The 20,892-nt window shown below is 40.0% G+C and overlaps 1 protein-coding gene across 2 annotated transcripts in view; it reads left to right on the plus strand.

Moving 5' to 3' along the window:
- Positions 1 to 20,892, plus strand: part of LOC141004391 (uncharacterized) — a 130,176-nt gene that overhangs the window by 53,697 nt on the left and 55,587 nt on the right. The window contains exons 1-3 of one of the 2 annotated variants that reach the window (XM_073475852.1): positions 3,294 to 3,504; positions 8,743 to 8,864; positions 13,802 to 13,849. In XM_073475852.1, the coding sequence (XP_073331953.1) occupies positions 3,447 to 3,504; positions 8,743 to 8,864; positions 13,802 to 13,849 (228 nt within the window). In that variant the 5' untranslated portion in view covers positions 3,294 to 3,446. Of the gene's footprint in view, positions 1 to 3,293; positions 3,505 to 8,742; positions 8,865 to 13,801; positions 13,850 to 20,892 lie in introns of those variants that run through there. The other variant, XM_073475851.1, reaches the window with a different exon arrangement.

A 20,892-nucleotide genomic window follows, 5' to 3' on the forward strand; every position in this document is an offset into this window, starting at 1 on the left:
GTAGATGTTAAGCGCGGGACGTAATCTGTTCTGTTTCAACCCGATACAATATCCAAAATACGGAGCTTCAGTTTAACTGATAGTGAACTTATGAACCTTTAGTCTACGGCGGTGAAACTCCAATGAAATCTGACACAAAGACAATCTGTAAGTCACATCATTCATCATTAAAGACGCTGAAACACATCAAAGAGTGGATGAACTGAGCTTTTTTTCCAGCGCTGCAGGTAACGATACCGCTTCCAACTGCCCGTGACACCTAGTCATCGCACAAAAGGGAGAAAAGAGCCTGACAAGTGAGCGTATGACAGAGGAGATTATGTTGAGTTCAGAGGTCGCACTTCTTTAATGTGCAAACCCTCTAAAATACCTTTTTATTGCCGTCTGGGAGAAAGCAAAAGCCTTCCTTTAATGCGATAGAACAGAGGTCCTCATTGGTTTTAAAATATGCAAAGAAGTACATGCTAACATTAAGCACTGCCTACATTATTTATCCTCCTGAAAAGTGTTTTATCAGCACTAGGCCTGCTTTACTTTTTACTTTTAAATATTCAAATTAGAGCGGAACTAAAATATCTACCGTGCAAGAAAAAAAAAGAGCTCTTTTACATTTAATTTCAAAATTAAGCTCACGGTTCCTCATATCTGTGGTCATAATAGTTTGGCTTATTGCAGATTCTGGATTCTGCAATTGCCAAAAGGTTAACTACCCACAGCAATCAATAGTTTTTTCTAGTTTTTGCGGCTGAAGAACTGATGATTGTTCAGCCTCTGCTTGTAGTCCGATGAGAAAATTCACTTCTGACTGATTAAATGCTTAAAAAAACACTTTATTGTTAATTTATAATATCAAAACAAACACTTACAGGCCAGCCGCACGGTTTATACTGAAAATATGTGATTTCCAATGATTACTATGTGAAGTAAAGGACTGTTTTTTTCTTAAGCGTAGTTCCACGTTGAGTAAAACCACTTCAGATGTCAGTGAGACTTGAGAAACATGGTGTGTGAGAAACGCAATATATTATTCACAGCAACACCGTGAGGTTATGAACCGAGTTACTTGTGTCCGTTTTTCCGTCTTCGGCGGTTGATTCTCTCCCTGATGTGGACTTTATTTACATGGCAGGAGGTTTTAGAGGGGAGAGGGAAAAGCTTTTACTGTGGTTTACATTGGCCATGTATCATTGGGCTTACTGAAAACTAAAGAGCTGTTCCTTTGCTTTTTAGCACTCAATCTCCCCCCCCCCCCCTCCCCTCCCCTCCCCCGCTCTTTATTCCCTAACACCCATCACAAATTTGGTCTGGTATGTGACTGCTAATTTATCCTTTCAATGTATGATATCCTGTCATCTCCTCATTTGTCCCTGAGTGTTTCTAATCTGAGATAATCCCAGTCAAATCCTTTGATTGTGTGTTTGGACCCGATCCATCTCTAAAGAAGCAATTTTAATGGGCTTCATGGCACTTGGTGTAAAGTCATTTATCTAGTGGATTGGATGTGAATGCTTGTTTTAATAAGTGCTCTTCATGAATAGCAGGAGACATGCCATTTAATTAGGCGGAGTGTAGACCTGTCCTCTCCCCACAACTTCTCCAAGATTTTTTTTTTTTTTTTTTGTACTTGGATCAGAGTGCTTTGTACGAGAAGTCGTGGGACTCTTCAGATTTTGCATCTGTGTGAGGAAACTGTGTTCTTGTGGGTTTTGAAAGGTTCTTGGGCAATATAAACAATATAAACACCGATAATGAGCAAAACATTTCTTCTTTGTGAATTTTAGAAACTTTTGAAATGCTACAGTGCTCAGTAATGTGTTAACAAGTCACAAAGCAATCTTTAACCACATATAAGTCCGTCCTTTCAGAGCAGCCGACTTCCCTAAACAGGAACAGGAGGGCGGGTTTGAGTCGGCTGAACACATCACATGTTGGTCAGATGGATGGGTAATGATGGCAAAGCTAGATTTACCACCCACCTTCACTAAACCTTTTTACAAAACAGTATTTCTTTAATTTCACCCAAAAGTAAATAAAAGTAGCTGAAATGACAACCACTGTTAGCAGATTTCATTAGCTGTAGATACCTAGCGTTAGCAAATGACCTAGTGCTAATTCTGCAAGGTTGAAAACTCTCCAGCAGACTTTTCAGTGTTTCAAGCCGACAAAATTCAAAAATGTTGCTAGAAAAGGGTCTTAAATATGTACATGATGAATGTATAGATGATGTAGTGCTAAAAGACTGAGGGCCTCAGAACCAGGATGTTTCTTGTATTGCAGGGTAGAGCCAGTTAACCCCAGTTACAGCACTGTTATAAATAAAGATATTATTAAAATGTACTTTGTTATTATGTTTTGTTTGGATGCTAACTTTGAAAAAGCATACTGCAGTTTCTGGAGTGCAGGGCAGGACAATGTTGTTCTGAATATGAATGAATCTCAATATGGTGTGACTTTCTCCTAACTTACAGTGTTTTGCTGTAATTATTTAAAATAATTGATCTAATTTTGTCCATCACACTTTGTATTTTTCTGTACTTTGCATCTTTGTTTTTAAAAGTGATATATAAATGAAATATTATTATTGTTATTATCAATAACTTACAACATAACTGACCCAACATATATAGATAATAAGTATTTAACACTGCAGGACCTCACATTGAACCCACCATGAGTTCAGTTTAAGCTTAACAGACGCTTTGCAGAAATCGTTGCTTACTTTATTCAGTGAATGTTGACTGACATGAAATGTTTCCACATCACCAGCTCAAACACAGCGAGTGGTGACCTGAAGACGTAGGCTGGTGATGGTAATAAATTAATGCAACAACTGTTTGCTGTGAAACTCAGGCCTACGAGAGAGAAACAGGGAAATTCCACAATCTGTTAGTCATTTCCCAGCAGTCAGCAGACATGAAGGTTTGTTGCAACACACTGCTGTTTTTAGCAAAGGAGTCTCCTTCGTTATGAAACCTTTGCCAACCTTGTGCTGTTTTTCTCCACGACATCCCCAAAACATCTACCTTTGTGGCGTATCACCATCACATCACCGTCACTTTCTCACTCACAGCATCTATTTTTAGTCTCGACAGCGAGTGCAAGAAACTGCTCTGGAAATGTTTTCTCTTTCTCTTTTTTCTTTCCTCTCCGTTCGGCTTCCTGTGCTGACGTGCCCCCACTGTGCGCCTCTGATTGGCTGCTCATTTGCACAACTTCCTCAAAACAAATACACAATCAGCTGAACGTGTGTGTGCAGTGGCAGAAAGTGCAGTTATGCAGCAGTAAACGTCTGTTTTGACACCTTGATTTGTCTCTAAATGCTCACGTAACACCAGCGAGGGACAAACAGAGGAATGTTAACGGGGAGAACAGGAAACTGAAAGTATCTGGAAGCACTCAGACGTGAGAGCAAGAAGACGTCTCCCAGCCACAACAAAGACTGAAATATGGGCAGTGAGTACCAACCACTGTCTCCGGCAGAGTCATGTAGAAGTGTGCTCATAGGTGAGTATCTTACTTTACATTTCATGAGGAACATGCATCACACTTAATGGTAAAAATCTATATACTATTATTGTTTATCATCTGATAATGTCTACTTTCCCTGTGATACAGACGTTACCACACTGAGACCAGGGCCTGTATCTATCGAGCATCTCAGCCCCTCCTCAGTGTTACGTTGAAAGTTAAAATCGGACTAAAACCAACTAAAACTAAAACCTAACTCAGAGCAGACCTTGAGGATCATTTATGAGGCTTTCTGCACTTACTTTAAGCAAGTGAGTAGGAACATTTCAACTAATTGGGAGTTTTACAACATATAATGGCTGCAAAGAAGAAATTATGAGGATGTTTTTGTTTTTTTATGTCACGAAATTTCAAGATGTAGTAAGCATTTTTTCCCATGTTGGCTTTAAGTTCGAAATCAAGAAGTACTGGTGACTAAATTATTTAACTTATACAGAAATGAGATAGATAGATAGATAGATAGATAGATAGATAGATAGATAGATAGATAGATAGATAGATAGATAGATAGATAGATAGATAGATATTGTAGCAGCGGGTACATTCAAATACAATCAAGATATAAGCGCAAATATAGAAACAATAAAAAAACTATGTACAATAAAATGCTTAAGTAATGTTGTTTCATTATGTTAGCTGCAAGCTATTAACTCTGTAGCTGTCTGTGGATGGGATGCCATTAGTCTCAAGGACATCGTTTTCTTTTCTTTCTTTTTCCTTTTTGTTGCACAGGTTATTATGTTACCGTATCTTTCAGTAAAGTCACTTTGTCCACTCAGCACTGATTTCCTGCTGTGAGATGCTTCATAAATACAGACTCCAGGTCCAGGATGAAATGCAGTCTGTCCTCATACATATAAACATGTTGAAGGTGCGTCATTCACAGTAAACTGCTGTAACTGTGACGATGATCAGGAAACATTTAATGAATCCATCATCGAGCCATGATCTCTTACCCTTAAAACTATAAAGAGATGTGCAGTGGATGAAGAGAAACAAGTTAAACAGGGAGTTTTTACGCATATTCTTACTTTTAGTTTACTCTATAATCTCATTTTGTCACTTAGATGACAAAAATTAAGAAAAAAGTCTAAATTGAACTGACATTGGTCAGTGAAACACTAATCCCTGCCTCCATCTAGAGGTGCTCTCGGCCTGTGCTCGGGAGTCACGACGGCCGTGGTGTTAATACACCAGTTCCCCCCCAACCCCCACCCAACCCAACCCAACCCCACCCCCCATTGTAGCCAGATGGCTGTCACACAGGCGGTTCCTCGCCCAGACCATGCTGATTTCCCATCATTCTTTTGTTAATGAGGTCGTTAGCAATGCAACGGACAATTAAATTATCTCAATCTGGCATTTTGCTCGTTTGTTTACTGTACGGTACTGTACATTGTTTTCCACACTGCTCAGTTTGACTGCTCCTGTTTTCCCGTCTTATGATTCATGCAGCAGGGAATTAAAACATCACTGACAGACCGACACCACTAAAGCCATTTTCAGACAGTCGAGTGTAAACACAGCTCTTGACAGAGTTGCTGTTGGTACCGTCTCCTCTGTGATAGCTGGAGATCAGCATCCTCCACCTGACAAACTTTGTCTCAGTGCATCCTCACCCCTGTATGGAGACAACACAGCACGGTGCTACCTCTGCTGCACAGTGGAAGTTTTGTTAGCCGTGTAGAGAGGGCGACTTCAGCCAGTTAGTCGAGAGCGCTCACCTTCATGTGAAACGCTGCCGAACAACTGACACCGCTGACAGTTAATTATGGGAGTCACAGATCACGCAGACGTGTCAGCTCGGTTACGATTGACGCGCCGCGTGTTTACATCTCTGTTGTAATGTTGTTTTCTAGTTATTCTCTCGGCAGCGGTGCATCCGTTACTTAGCTGCACAAGTGCCTCGGGGCTCGCCATAATGATCGTAAAAGCAGTACAGATTTGGGGGAATGAAATGTTAAAAAGGACTTGTGGGTATAATTGGTGAACCTGCCATCACAGCAACGTCGGGAATATTTTCGGTCAGGCTGTTGAAACACGCAGACTTTGCCTGTTAGCTAGACTGTCATGCTTTATATGTGTGTCTCTGCATGGCTCCATTATTTTCTGCAAACTTCTCCCGGCACATACAAAAATCATTCTGACAATGAGTGAAAAACCAACTAAAGCTGATACATTGTTAGACAGGAAGCAAACATATGAATGTTGACACACAGTAGTATCACTGGAATGATGATACATTCATTTTTTTCTTTTTTTTAGGCCAGGTGGTTGGTGTCAGGAGCAGGGAGGGTAAAGGAAGTGGCAGCCAGACACTTCACATTTATCTAAAAAATGTCTGAATGTTTTTGACTAAACCAAACTGGGGGTGTTGAGGGGGAAAAAAAAGTTTATCTGGCTTTCCTATTTCCCAGCTTGTCTCGGAGATATTAATGCAAGGTGAGATATATGCCTGGTCAGTAATAAAATCTGCTTACACAGAATCTGATGGGTTCCATTAAAAAACCCACCCTTTGATTAAAAGATTTTTCATCTGAAGATAGATTTTCACCTGAAGCAATCTGGTTCAACGAGAGGCCCCAAAAGAGACAGGAGCTTCTGAGGCAGCAGTTTATTACCCGGCAGATGACAGCTAGCTCTCACTGCTGTCTCCCAGTGTTTTTCATGGGATGAAACCAAACAAATCTGGCTTCTACCGTCCAACAAAGATATTGGTGAAGTTTGCTGGTTAAAAAATCAGATACGCTGGTTGCAGCACAAAAAGGAGCATTAACTGTAAATGGATCTTGTGGCTAAATCCAGCCCCCGGGCTCGGACCGCATGTCTTGGCAGCCGGCGCGTGATATACTCTGCTGCTCACCTTTTTATGTCCACCCCTCTAATTGAAGCGGGACGGATCATTTTACTGCAAAGATATTAGGGAACCGTTTCAGCTGTGATGTTCAAAGCAGCTGTTGTTAAGTTGTGAAGGCAGCAAACAATGTGTTGTTGTGAACAATTAGCGACTCCAGATCCTTCATTTCACCCCCGCTGCCAGACACAGTCTTACATCAGGCCGGGCTGTGGCACATTTTGTAAAAATCCTGTCTCGATTTTAATGAGCTAATTCGAGAAATGTTGAAAGTTTCTGCTCACACGTGGATGAAAAAGCTTGAAATGATAGTAGTGGTGTCAGTCATCAAACTGGTGAAAATCAAGGAAGTACCCTGCGTCTTACCAAATGCATGCTGGGACACACTTTAGCCCCACACGACCCTGTATAGGGTAAATCTGATATTTGCACATTGTCACATTATTATAGGTCGTTTATCAGTGACGCAAGTTTCATTCTGTGTAATTCTCATTGTGGAAATAGATAGTTTCATCAAATCTGCATTTCAAAATAAAAGATCATCACACTTTAATTGGAGTTAATATGAAGATAAAGGGATGAGTATGTGTCACTTAAAGCTGCACAACTCAATATTTTTGTGGTAAACCTGCAGAAACCGACCTGACCCGATTCCACGGTGCTCCACAGGACTTTCCACGTCTTTCAGTTTATTGTTTTTGGTGTTAGAGCCCACAGCTTCACTGTTTTGGTTTAGTCACACAGCTCTCATCAACCTCATTTTCCGGCCACAGTGCACAGCTGTTTTTAACAAAATGCTCAGATAAAAAACCCACTGTACACTTCCTGTTCAGCACCAAATGGCAGACTAGTGACTCGCTGGTGAATCTATCGGAGCATTTGGCTGCTAAAGTGACGCATACGCCTCAAAAACACAAGTTAATGCTAATGTAATATGGCTTGTTGCTAACATTGTTAAACACTTTATGTGGTAAAAAAATCTTGAATGATTATATATAATATATTTTCTACTAGTTCGGATGCAACAAATTGGCCATAAAAACCCCGAAACAAATCAATGAATGTAGCTTTAAAGTTTGTTGGTTGCACTCTGACTTGACTGACATGTTTTTCAATGCCTCAGTGAGATCATTTATCTGGTTATCTTGGGATTAAAAAGCTCGTTTTCTCGAGAAAATTGTCCCGTTATCTCAGGAAAACCACATTAGTTGTTCTGTGATAATGCAATAAAAGTGGTGATCTCGAGAAAACAAATGAAAAATGATAGAAACAAAATATTTGGCCCATGACCGTTTAAAGCTTTCTGAGCGCTTAGACCACTTCTGTAACATTATACCTTGACTTAAAATTCTCCATCATAATTGTTATTTTGATTAAAATGTATGATAGTTCAATAACTTGTTGTCCAATTGTGTAATAGTATGGACAATGTTGTGTAGCTGTCTTATTTCGTGATATGTAGTTGATTTTTGTGTACTGGTTTATCTGTAGTTTGACCTTTTGTAGCTTATAGCGTGTAGATTTCTTAACTGCTCGAACTGACTAAATAAAAATTGTTGTGTCAACTACCATTATGTTAACCCAGCTAAACTCTTACAGTGTAAAATCAATCAAACATACAGTCCATGTTGTAGAAATGCTGATTTAAAAGAAGATTGTAGCCACTTAATCATCCAAACTCTCCATATTGTTGGATTCATAAAACAGATTTATGATTGCTGTATGGATAATGTTTGTTGGACAGTATTTTCTTTATTGTGTTATCTCTTTATTGAGTCGGATTAGACATATTTATGTATTTCCTACATTGCCTCCAGCTTATCAAGAACAATCCAAAATTCCAACGTAAGCCACTGGGCTATTTGGTAAAAAGGCCTGGCAATTTAATCTTCACCAGTAAAAACATACGACATGAAGGCGACTGAGGAAATCAGCAGTTAAATCTCTCCCTGACATCTTTGGAAGCCGACTTGTAAAAATCTCCCCTCTCTGAGGCTTTAATTATTGTTTGTTAAGCAGTTTTGTTTTTTTGCCAAAACAAAGACAATAGGCGGGGATTTGTTTTTCCACAGAAACTTATGTGATTTCTTGATAATTGTATTTCTTTTTGGCACTCTATTCTGCTCTGTTGTGTTTATTGTCTTGTCGAAGGTCTGATGATGCACAGTGTGTTAAATGCTGTAAAAGGAAATAAATTGCAGTATATGTGGGAATATTTTTAGAAATAGTGATTTACAGCTATGATGAGTTCTTAATTGACAGTTTCCTGACCAGCAGTGAATCTTAATGTGAGTCTGGTCTGGTCCTTTGATGCATTGTGAAACCAGTCGTAACCTCTATCTCGTCCTCTTCTTCTACAGAGATGTCAGAGTGCTTTATATGCAGGGATGTTGAACTTCAAGCCAGTGACCCACTGAGGAATTTCTGTGACTGCAAGAATTTACTTGCCCATCACGTGTGTCTGTCCACATGGATCCAGAGGGTAAGAAAGACTTTTCCATGTAGGGACGCTTGATATTTTGAAAAATTTCCAGTCCGACTGTTTTTTCCTCATTAGCCATTTGTCAGAATATGACGGGGGAGAAAATAAAATGTCTGTGTTGGATTTCTAACAGTGAATAAATGTGTTTGCCGTGTTAGCATTCCTTATTGAGACAAAACGTTGCTGTTTGCCTCAAGGTAATGAGCTACCTTTCAAATAGCAATACCAATTAGTTTTAATGAGGGTTGCTAACAATGATAACACGTCATTGTTATACAGTTGAAACACAGAGGCTGAAACAGTGAGAAGTGCCTCATAATGGACTGGCAGGAATCCAGAAAGCTATCATGCACCTGACACCTGTCACCCACCGCAAAGTATCTCATTAACATCTGTAGCACTCCTCGAACCACGAGCTATATTGATACGACGGTCACTGATGTGCTGTTTTTTGCACTTTTTACACTCTTCTCATTTAACGAAATGTAACTTTCTGTAGGTGGCATACATTTTTCTCATCCTGTTCAGCCATGGTGCTTATTGCTGTTCATGCTAATTACTCTCCCTCTATTAATTCCCAGCCAACTGCTGCTGCTGCTGCCAGAATTGGAAAAAAAAATGTATAATTGCCTCTGTATAAGTATTTTTCCCAAAAAGTAAAAGCTAAAAAGTAAAAAATAAGATGTGTGTTAATGTGGAAATGTACATTTAAATGCAGATTTTTACACCTCAGCTGCAATTTTTCATGTAGTGTTAGTAATAAAACTCTGCCGTGTGCAAGTGACTTGTTGTGACATGTGACATGAAAATGTACTTTAGCAGCTTGTCGGTTTGCATGAGCAGATTAAATATTGATACACTTTTCATTTATACATCATATGATCACTGTTGAACAATGTTAAAGGGCATCATAATAATCACATTATCAGTTACCATCAGCACAGAGACCCTGCAGCTCTACTGTGCTTTTTAGCCTATTTTACACAACTTTTTTTGGTTTGGTTCACCAGTGTTATCTGTTTCAGTAGCAGCAGGCATCTGTTATCTGCAAAAAACAAAGTGTTAAGTGCTGAAATGAGTTGGAGACCAAAGCAGAGCTAAAAGGAGTCGCCAGAAATGGTTCCATAGTCGAGGAATTTGTTTGCTAACACGTTTGCATATCAATTTTACTAAGGCATAATAAAAAATAAATAAAAAAAAGAACAAACAAGACAAAACAAAACTTTGATAAATCCACTGCACTTATTAACATAAATGTTAAATTTAAAGTTAATTAAACGTTAGTTAACAGTTATTTCACTGTTGTCAAACAATATAATGCTTTATAAACATTTATTAGGCAATTGCAAAGTTATATTAACATCAGTTGCAACTTTTTGATGACCATCAACTAATGTTTATAGATTACTTAATGAACTACACAATGTTTTTTAAACATTTACAAATTATTATGAACATCGGTTGCAACTTTACAATAAACAATTGCTTAATAATGGTTTATAGAACATTTCATTGTTTCTTCACATTGAAATAACTGTTAACTAACGTTTAAATAGTGTAAATTTACCATTTGTTAATGATGGTCTTCATAAAGTTTTACCCGAGCCAAATGTTTTTGTCAGTAGTTGGTGAAGACCAAAACAGAGCAAAAAGAAGTGTGAATGTTGTGTCAAGTTACCAGAAATATCACTCTAAAGTCCAGTTTGCTAACACGTTTGCATATTAACCTCACAAAGGTATGATTGGTCAAACATCTGTGGGGTTCAACTGTCCCAAATTGCAAAACAAAACCAGATTTGATGCAGCTTTAAGCATGTGGTTTAGCTTCTAATATAAAACGGAGAGCTAATTAAAGGGGAAGTCCACCAATTTCACCAGATTAGTTCACCAGTCACGGGGTGAACTACTCACCCTGTAAAAACAGTTGTGTATAGTCCCATGTCGCTCTGGGGGACCTTTGTCGAGCCTGAGAAAATAGCCCCAATGATGTCATCAGAGTAATCGAGCCTTGGACTTTGAGTCTTTTTTTTTTCGTTTCTGTTACAAACTGTGGTCATGAAGTTGGCATTTAGCAGGCAGGGAGGATCTGATGAACTTGTGATCTATCGTGTTGCCTTATGGGAAGTATAATATCCAGTCTTTATGGAGATTGATCCAAACTTGAGACTTTAAGTCAGGAAATCGAAGAATCTGTCCCACCAATTCTGACCATCATGTTTCAACTCTGTATCTTGCAAGTCACCGAAGCTTCATAAAAAGTTCAAAACTACATTTTTTTCGAGAGCCACTTTGACCGGAGAGCCAAAGAGCAGATAAGCTGAAAATTAAATCAGTCTGTGTCACTTATGCACTTCTAGACTGCACAACATCTGTACTCATCAGTGTGGTTTTTAACAAATGCCTGCTCCGACTCTAAACGACAATATCTAGATCCGTACCAGAACATACTGCGTCACTCGACTGTACTATTAATATGTGTATTAGCTATTATCACATACCAACCATTGTATATTAATTAAGGAGAAAATGCGCCTCTACTGTGGAATAATTCGCTGTTGCTGCCGTCCGCCCCTCTGAGCTCTGGGTCTCTTTTGATACTCCACAAGTGGTAGACAACATGCTACAGCAGACCTTTCATCTGCACCACCCAGCTGTCAGAGTGAAGAGCCACTTCCATTAAGTGTGTGTCTTCCCACTATACAATTATATACAGACACACAAGCTCAGCCTCGCGGAGCAGGCAACACACACACACACACACACACACACACTGAGCCGCGCTCTCTGCTGAGTGTGTGTGCCGATACTACAAGACTACTTTAGTTTTTTGTGTGTGTGAGAGAAGCAGACAGAGGGAGAGAGAGAGAGTGTACGACCTTTTAGAGTGCTCAGGGTAGGGAGGCCCTTTCCCTTTTACGGAACAGAAATCAGCAATTGACCTGTCACTTTTGCTCTGATAGCCATCTCTGGAAAGCAGGTCATGCACATATGTCTAAAGTGCCTCTTAACCGCATTTTATGAAGCCAGAAAATGTAATCCAATAATGATTTGACTTGCAAGAGAGGGAGAGAGAGAGAGATGGAGAGGGAGAGCTAGCCAGCTGGGAGTGATAGCATGCACCGTTAGCGCCGCTAAAAGCAGTTTGAACAAAGAAACGGGCAAATTCCACGCCGTTATTTAATTTCAGCCACAACAGTGTCGCGCAGATGTTGTCACCGAGCGGCGGCGGGCAGACCGAATTTAAAAAAACACAACACAGTAACGGCGCTGGTGTTCATTTCCACAACTGTTGATGCACACTTGAGCGTGTTTTGCAGTAGAGGACTATCTGAATGATTATCATCTGCACTGAGGTGAACCATACGCTATCTTTTTTTAGACTGCCTCATTTGTGCCCCCCCCTCCTTCCCAGGTTCCCAAAGACAAATAGCATGGCACAAAACTAATTAGTAACCAGGAACTAGTTAGGAGATGCCCTTTGAAAAACATGTCCTGAGGCAGGATTTAAATATAGGGACAGAGTCAGTGACTGAGTGTGCCTAGGAGATCCCGGCCTCCAGGCGCTGCAGCACTTTGACCCCTGACCCTCATTATAGGGAGCGCATTCCTGGAGGGGTGAAACCCCTCGCAGCACAAAGTACAAGGGCATGGGAGGACTGTATGGCTCGTACCGCACCAGCTGAGCGTGGCCTGGTGTGTCTCACTGCCCAACCCAACGACGGCTTGAGAATATACAGAGCAAGGGCACAGGCTTTTGGAAAGTAATGGCATACAGGCGCTTTTCCGACAGATAACTGTTTTTCAATCTTTATGCATCTGGTTTGCCTCCATTGAAGTTAATGGCAATAGTACTCAGTAAAAAATATTGCTCCTTAGAATTTGTAATCCAATCCATTTGAGAAAAAAAAAAAATATATATATATATATATATCGCTCGGGGGAAACAAGAATCAGGAGGATGGCTTTTGAAAATGCTAACAACTTGCTAGCTAAATATAGCATTAATTCATCAGAGAGTTGAGACCAGAGTGTGAACAGATGAAAAAAACACAACAAGAAGACGAGTTTACAGGCTGACATGTATTAGATATATTTATCAAGTATGTGATTTGAGTGTTTTGTGTGTGCGTGCCCTCGACTGTGAGTGTGCGTGCCCATATTTCCCTTTAATTACGAGTGGTGTGAATAGTGAGTTAAAGCCCCCACCACCACTCTCCTCCTCCATCCACCCCTCCATCCACCCTCCTCCACCCTCTCTCCCTCTCTCATGGGTTGATAATTCTCATCACTGCAAAACAGACTTGGTTTACATTCATTAGCCCAACACTCACACAGCAATCAGGCCACAGGGCCAGGGGCAACGGTCCTCTTTATAAAATCACATGGCCCTAATAGCAGTGTTCTATAATTATATGCCATTAACATCTATCAAAATGTGCTCCTACATGCCGTGCATGTTTCGCAGCGGATTTGGCAGTTTGGTGTTTGTACAAGTGCTTTCCTTGTTATCCTCATCTTCAGATAGTTAGCAGCCAGCTTGGACGTTATCGCCAACATGTTATTTTTTTGTTTCCGTGTGCAGTTCTGTCACGTGTAACAGCATCTAGTTATAAACGTCTTACTATAATGCACCGTCTCTGCTTTCTGTTTTGTTTTTCAGTGTGTTATTTTCTGTTGTTGTGAAACTCTTACACAGTCACCGCACCGTACAGGTTTTTTTTTTTTAGCGCCATAATTAAATTAGCTTTATTATGCATAATACAGCTTTGGGTTAAAGATGCCAATCGCATTTTCCCAAACATAATTAGTTTATTGATCAAAACACAGCTAATGATATGTCACTCCCGCGTGTCATTCTACAGTAAGTCCAGCTTTCAGAACTGTTGTTTTGATCGTTCAGCGTGACTAAATCGCTTTTAAATACTTTTTCCTCACAGGGATGTGGGAGTGAAGACAGGCTGAGATGCATTGTCTGCAAAGGCAAGGTAAGTCCATTTATGTGTGTGTGTGTGTGTGTGTTTTGAAGGTGGGTATTATAAACATTCAGTGAGATATCTGATGATGTTTCATTCTTTTAATCTCACTGTGTGAAATGTAGGTAGCGAGCACTTAAACAAACACCATTTAAGTCATTAAACAGTGGCTGCGTCTCACGAAAGCAGATTTAAACAGAGCAGATCCATAATACTAATGAGCAATCAGGTCTTTGTTTTGCTCCGTGATTTAGCCGGTTTGCCAGCAGTTGTGTTGCTTATGAGCTGTAAGCTGTCTTTTATTCCTTATTATTGCAGCAGAACACTCGCGGAGGGAAAAAAAGGAGGGAGAAACATTACAATATTTGGCAAAGGATACAAGCCGTGTAATGACGAAATCTGTATTCATTTCATGAGCAGAAATTAATCACGCTTTCCTGTGGTACATTCCTAATGCAAATTCTCCGTCAACACATTGTGTCCTGTGTTTGTGAGTTTATTCTGTGAAATGGTGGGGCTGATGTGTCATCACAGATGGGGTTACACGCCGGATAAGGTGGCCACATTACTAACCATCCGAGATTAGGAAGTGTGCTGTTGATGTGTTGTATGTATTCATGCATGTGCCGTGGGTCAAAGCATCAGAAGCCGGCTACTGAGTGTTTTATTCATTGTTTGCTTCTGCAGCCGGCTGGCCGGCTGTGAACTTTGCTGTCTGTTCTTGTGCGTATGTATGGGGAGGCTCCACTCTGTGGGAGAAAATGTCACAGTAACTCTGACGACGACCTTTCGGGATTTTAAAATATTTTAAACATGAAATCATGCGCACAGACACACACACACACACAGACAGAAACACACACACGCACGCTGATGAAAGTTAAATGGAACATTTAGTCTGTGGGGAAGTCTGCACTGATTGTTGTTATTCATCGAGGAATTTGTGTTTCCCCTTTGGGGCCAAAGATTATGCTGCTGAGTGTGATGTTTTTTTCTTTACAGAAAACATGTCTCTATTAGTGAACATGGGCTACAGCTGGAGTGTTTTTTTTAGCAAAAGGTTGATGAGTATGTTGTCAGGACACAGATCTTAAAGATATAATATGGAAGGATTCTACATTAAAATGTCTATAAACAACTAGATCCTTGTTATATATTGTGTCCGGTTGTGTACTTGCATCATCCCAGATGTTTCCAACAATGTTCAAACCTGAGAAATCCACAAGTTTTCGTCCGTCGCTATTTCTGGGGATCATGAAGTCAGCGAACGAGACTAAACTTAAAGTAAATAAAACTTTACAACATTTGTGCCTGAGTCAGCGAGACGTTACTTATGCAAGTTTGACCGCAGGATAATTATTATTTTAATAATAATAATAATAATAATAAACAGCCAGATGACTTTACTGTACCAGTATTAGTCGTAAGATAGTTCTGTGTTTGATTCCAGGTAAACCACTCACTAACCTCAGCACTCACCAGAGACTCTGGTTCTCTCCCTCTGCTTTGTGTGAGGTCATGAAGGAAAGTACATTTCCCCTTCAGCTCCAGTCTGCTGTCTTTTGTTTTAAAAGAGTCCTCTAGTGGCAGAAATGACATATTTTGCATTTGAAGTCAAACTGAAGGAAATACCTCAGGGTGAGTGTTTTCCTTTGGCAGTGGTCGACTCGAGTTTTAGAGCCATGTTTTGTAGAAAATGTGCCATTAACTTTATGATGCGCTTGTGACTGGAGGACGTTATGACCATATGTTGGACGAACGCTGGCTCAGACCCACATAGTGTTTGTTATCAATTAGCAATTCTTTAGCAAAATTCAAATTTTGGGAGGACCAAAACTTGCTAGCTCTCACTTTGCAAAAAGTTAACCCTGCTCCCACTAGTTAGCCTAGCTTGGCCAGTTAGCTTCCACTTGGAAGGTGCACACTTTTTGTTAGCTCCCAAACCGTGTTATGTTCATCCTGCGTTACAGTACATAAAGGAGAGGGCCTAGCTAGCCATAGCTGTCTATGATTCATGGGTCCAACTTGTCCTCTAGTCCTGTAACCTCAGCACTCTGCATTTTAGTGATGCAATGAGTTAGACTTAGCAACGGCTAACAACTTCTGCCCCCGCTGGTTAACTTCTTGTTTGTCTATTGTAACGGAACAAGCATAAGTTTCATTCAGGTATATCTTGATTTTTTGGGGACAAAGAAATGTTAAATTATTTGTATTAAATCATGTTCATCGGACCAGAAGATAACCATTAATGATTCTGCGCTGTAGTTTACTGATTTGCTGTACAAAATGAGCTCCGCATCATATATATATATCAAGAAACATTGTGGAAGCACAACTCTCAGCCTGTCACCTGACTGTAATAATGTACCTCGCTGTTGTTTAAATAGAAGCCTCTTTTTTTTTTTTTTCCATGTCCCTGACAGTATTTGGCTGCGGGCAGACACATTTTTTTTTTAGGTGTTGCAACCGTCCCTGCTCTACTTTTTACCTAAGAGGGGACATTTCTTGCACTTTCGCAGCATCTCCAACTGACTGTTGCACTCGTACTCGTCCATTGTACTGATGGCATCGGCATCAATTATTAATGGCGAGCAGTAAATGTCTGAGAGACATCCCACTGAGAGACCAAACAGCCATGAACAGGGTTAGTGGCAGGACCGGTGATGGCTGCGAGTGGCAGCTGTGCCATTTAGAGAATGATTGTTGGGAAGCTTCTACTGTATATTGATATGAACTTTGCTGCAGTCAGTTAATGCATCAGTATAATAACATTTTAATGTCTGCAGTGGCATGGCCATTTAATATTTGTCCAGAGAGGGATGTATATGTAGATCAGCGACGACTATAATGATGATAGTGATAATCATTTGCTCCTGCACTGCTATCACTCTGTAATGCATTACTGCAATCACCCTTGGTTAACATTAAGAGGGCTTTAGCCATTAAGACTTTTTACAGAGCAGTGCTCATCACACAGTCTCCGATTCAAAGTGCCATCTTTTTCATTTTCTAGTTTTTTTTTTCCATTTCTTGTTGATGCAGCTTTTTTTTTCTTGCATGTTGTTTTTCCCCTTTTTTTGCAACGGGGGTCTCAAATGTGGGCCATTTGTATGAGTTATGCTAATTTGTTGGGGCAATGAATGCATTAATTTCATTAGCACATGGCCTCAAAGCAATAATTACCAGAGTAGGTGTGTCACAAGCAATCATGTTAAAATTTGCCAGTTAATTATTAAGATTTTGTTCTGAGGGACCTGGATTTGACATGAGTCGCCGAGGGAGAAAAAAGAAAAAAAGGGAAGGGGAGAAAGTTAATGCATTCCAGTGGCCGAGGCTAGGTGCTTGTTGTTGAACACAGTGGGGGTGGCGGTGGCATTGTGGCCCTACTGGCACGATTTTTGTATGTTGACAGCTCACATTCTGGACTAATTACCGCAAATAGCAAGAGGGCTAGCTGGTGCTCGAACAATCCAGGAGGGTGTAATTATAAAGAAAAGGAGGTCCAGAGCCGCCTAATGGCCTCTGCTCCTTTTGATTGGAGTCTGGTGGAGAAGACATTGGTGGGGAGTTTTTCGAAGGAGGAAGAGATTCACAGCTTCCTTCCTCGGCCCTGATTAGCCCCTTGTCCGACAAAGAGCCAGGGTGAGGCGGACGGACTGTGTGTCTAATGATGCACTCTTATTAAAAGAATAGTAATTCCTGGTACCAGGAGGGTTTCCTCACCTAATAACTGTGGGCGCCATGTTGGTATAATAGAGAGCTGTTTTCAGAAAGTTCACGTCCTGTCAGGGAAATTTAATTTCATCAGTGTGGTGCTGCTTCACTTTAACAGCAGTTGTCTGGTTGTAAATTCACTTTTAATATTTCTTGACAGGACACGAGGCTTTATACCAGTAAATAATGTCAGTCAGGAGAACCAGCGTGCAGCCAATATACGGTAACAGAAGGAAAAGGTTTGCTAATGTGTCTTCAGTCGGTGGGTGGGCAAGTTTTTTATAGACTTAATGGATTATGACTCCAATCACAGTCAGTAACTTTAATCAACTGAACTCAAATCTGACTTTTTCATCGCTTGAAAATTACAAAGTGTGTCCGAAATGTCTGATTATGTCGGCAAATTACAAGTCGCTTAAAGAGACGAGTACAAATAATTTAGACTCTAATCGAAAACTAAAAACAAAGAAACGGGGTTGGCCGACCTTTTGTAGGTTAGCTTACAGTTACATTTCCATGGCAACCAGTAATAGAGACCAGTAATTCAGACCAGTTTGTACTGGTTGCCATGGAAATGTAAACTTCATTACAGATACGACAGTAAGCTAGCCTACAAAAGGTCGGCCAACCCCGTATCTTTGTTTTAAGTTTTCAATTAGAGTCTAAATTCTTTGCTTACAAGGATCGGCTTTAGTAAAGTGGTTTCATGCTGGATTCTGTCATCCTGAATACTGACAGCTGTGATGCTGCCTAAAATGACCTCACTGGTTTTTAAATGTAACCATCGAGTGGCACCTGAATGCATCGTTTACTCAGAGAACTTTAAAATACAGCCAAATACAAAAAATGCCATAATGGCAGAATTTAGGAGAAAAAGTTGGCTTTTTTTGGAGCAACGTCCCAAAAACACTCTTTCTTGTTCATTGCATCAGATGATGTCACAAATGGGAGGTTGCCCTGATTCTGCCACAGCAGTTTATGATTACAACATATTATAACTGCCTCACAAGAATGAGCCAAGATGTCACTGAATTGTTTACATATTTCTAATTTTCGGGCGAGGGGCGGCTTCTTGTTTGTGTCGTTTCCTTTAGTAAATCCTTTTATTTTGACCGAGACCATCTACATCCCTGAACAGCCGATTGTAGAGAACTTCTAGCAATTGACATCATCAAAAAGCATCAGCCAAATGAAAATGTAAATTTAGAAGATTAATCATTATTAATTCATTAAAAATCTTTGAAATGTTCATTACAATACATTGTTTTTTAGCATTTTACAGCCAGAATGCCCACTCTGTTATTTATATCTTGGTTTAAGAATGAACAAAGACATTTTAACTCAAATAAAATGTTTTTAAAGTGCAGCAGGCAATTAAAGTGATCATACTGAAGTCAGTCCAGACAGACAAACACTCTGAACCCAGAGCTTAGTTTATACGCTTCCTTCAATCTTCTGACACGATTCTGCACCGTGTTGGAACCTTTCCCGCCCCGTTGTGTCTCTCAAGTGTCTCCTTAAAGGTGCGAGCGTTTACACTCCCATCCCCCCTCTTTGAAAAAAAAAAAAAAAAAAGTTAATCATCACTTGATTTTATATGGAAAGCAGATTATCCTTTGATTTTGATGAATGCAGCAGCTGCCAGACTCTTCATTTGACTAAAAGCAGGACATTCTGCCGAGGCCTCTCGTATGTCACTAAGCCTCTGTCAGGACGCTGCTGTGACGGGAGATGACACATGAAAGGAATTCCTCCTCATGGCTTTCCCAGGACAATGGGACATGGCCTTGAGGTAGTATCGTCTGTGTGTGTCTGTGTGCGTGTGACTCAGTAGTAAACTGCTTTCCTACAACAATGGACACACAACAGCAGAGAGGTGTTTGCTCTGATAGTTATTATTTCCACACACACACAAAAAAAAGTCAAAAAGAAAAAGATTTTTTTTCAGATATTGTAAAAATGATTCATTTGTTTTTTGTTCTTTCTTGTTTTTTGTTCTGGGCAGTGTTTGGCTGATATTTTCTACCAGACGCTGTCCACTTACGTCAACTTCTACTATTGATGTTGTTTTTCCATATAGTGTTAGTTATAAACCATTAACACACACTGATAACTGGTCGACTGGCCGATCGCAGTCTGTCCATGCACAGTGATCGAATGTAAACAAGTAGATTTACTTACTTTTTAAGTGCAATTTTGACATATTTGTACTTAAAAATACTACATTTCTGAGATTACGTTAGTTACTAGTTACTTTCCAGATTATGTGCCTCATCCGAGCTGATGCAGTGCAATTTATTTAACAGTAATCAGCCCTCAATCACCGCTGAAAAACATGCTAAATATTCGATCCAGTCATCATCCAGGCAGATAACCGGTTGACCCGTTGTAGACTTACTCAGAGTCAGAAATTCCTTTATTAGTCCTGCAAACGGGGAAATTTGTGCGTCACAGCAGCCAAAGGACAGTTCAATATAACAATACACAATAATAATAGTAAAAAAAATAAACAATGTAATAAAAAGATAAGAAGAAGAAGAAGAAGTATCATCAAGAAGTATATCATATAGGTACTCTATACAATATTTAGCAGAGGATCCATCTAGTTGTTTGTGTTTCACATTGAAAGTGGTAGCTAGCGAGCGAGGCTAACTAGTTTACATTTGAAAGTGGAAGCTAATTAGTGTAGCTCGTTAAAATTTAGTACTCATTCACACCAGACGTTTAGTTTTTGTTCACATTATCAAACACTGAGGACGGATACAGTGTTTTCTGTTTCCTTAGCATAAATGATTTTACATTTCAGTTCAACCTTGTTTTTCTTTGCTGCGTTTCTCCACAAATTAAAAATGTAGCATCTGTTTTTTGGTGCCAATTCCCGACTACATTTTGGCTGAAACTTCAGACTTAAGAGTCGTTCAGTCACCAAACAAACAAAGCAAAAACTACAGCATCTGGTGCGGTTGGATAAGGTTGCAAACAAGATTTAATTTACATCATAGCAGGGTCAGTCTACAGCCATTATTCTGAGCAAAGACTTGGACTCTTGGTAATTTCACCCTTTTTATTTAACCTCCGTGCCCTCCTTCTCGTCCCCAAGCACAATTCATTTGAGTTCCTGTTTCGGGAGGGTCCTGAGGCTGATTCAATTAAGTTTCCTTTAATTGGCTTTCAGGCATCCAAACTGAAACTGATGGAGAATTATTAACAGCTCCAGTTGGTCTCTGCACTGTTTGCAATCTTGGAAACATCCTTTAAAAAAAATGGAGGCTAGGTCTGCTCCATTTTCCATGTGTCTGTTTTGGTAGCGTGATAATACAGCTGTGAGGAAAACAGTGGTC

This window comes from Pagrus major, chromosome 11 (genome assembly GCF_040436345.1).
Source record: "Pagrus major chromosome 11, Pma_NU_1.0".
NCBI classification, from domain to species: Eukaryota; Metazoa; Chordata; class Actinopteri; order Spariformes; family Sparidae; genus Pagrus; species Pagrus major.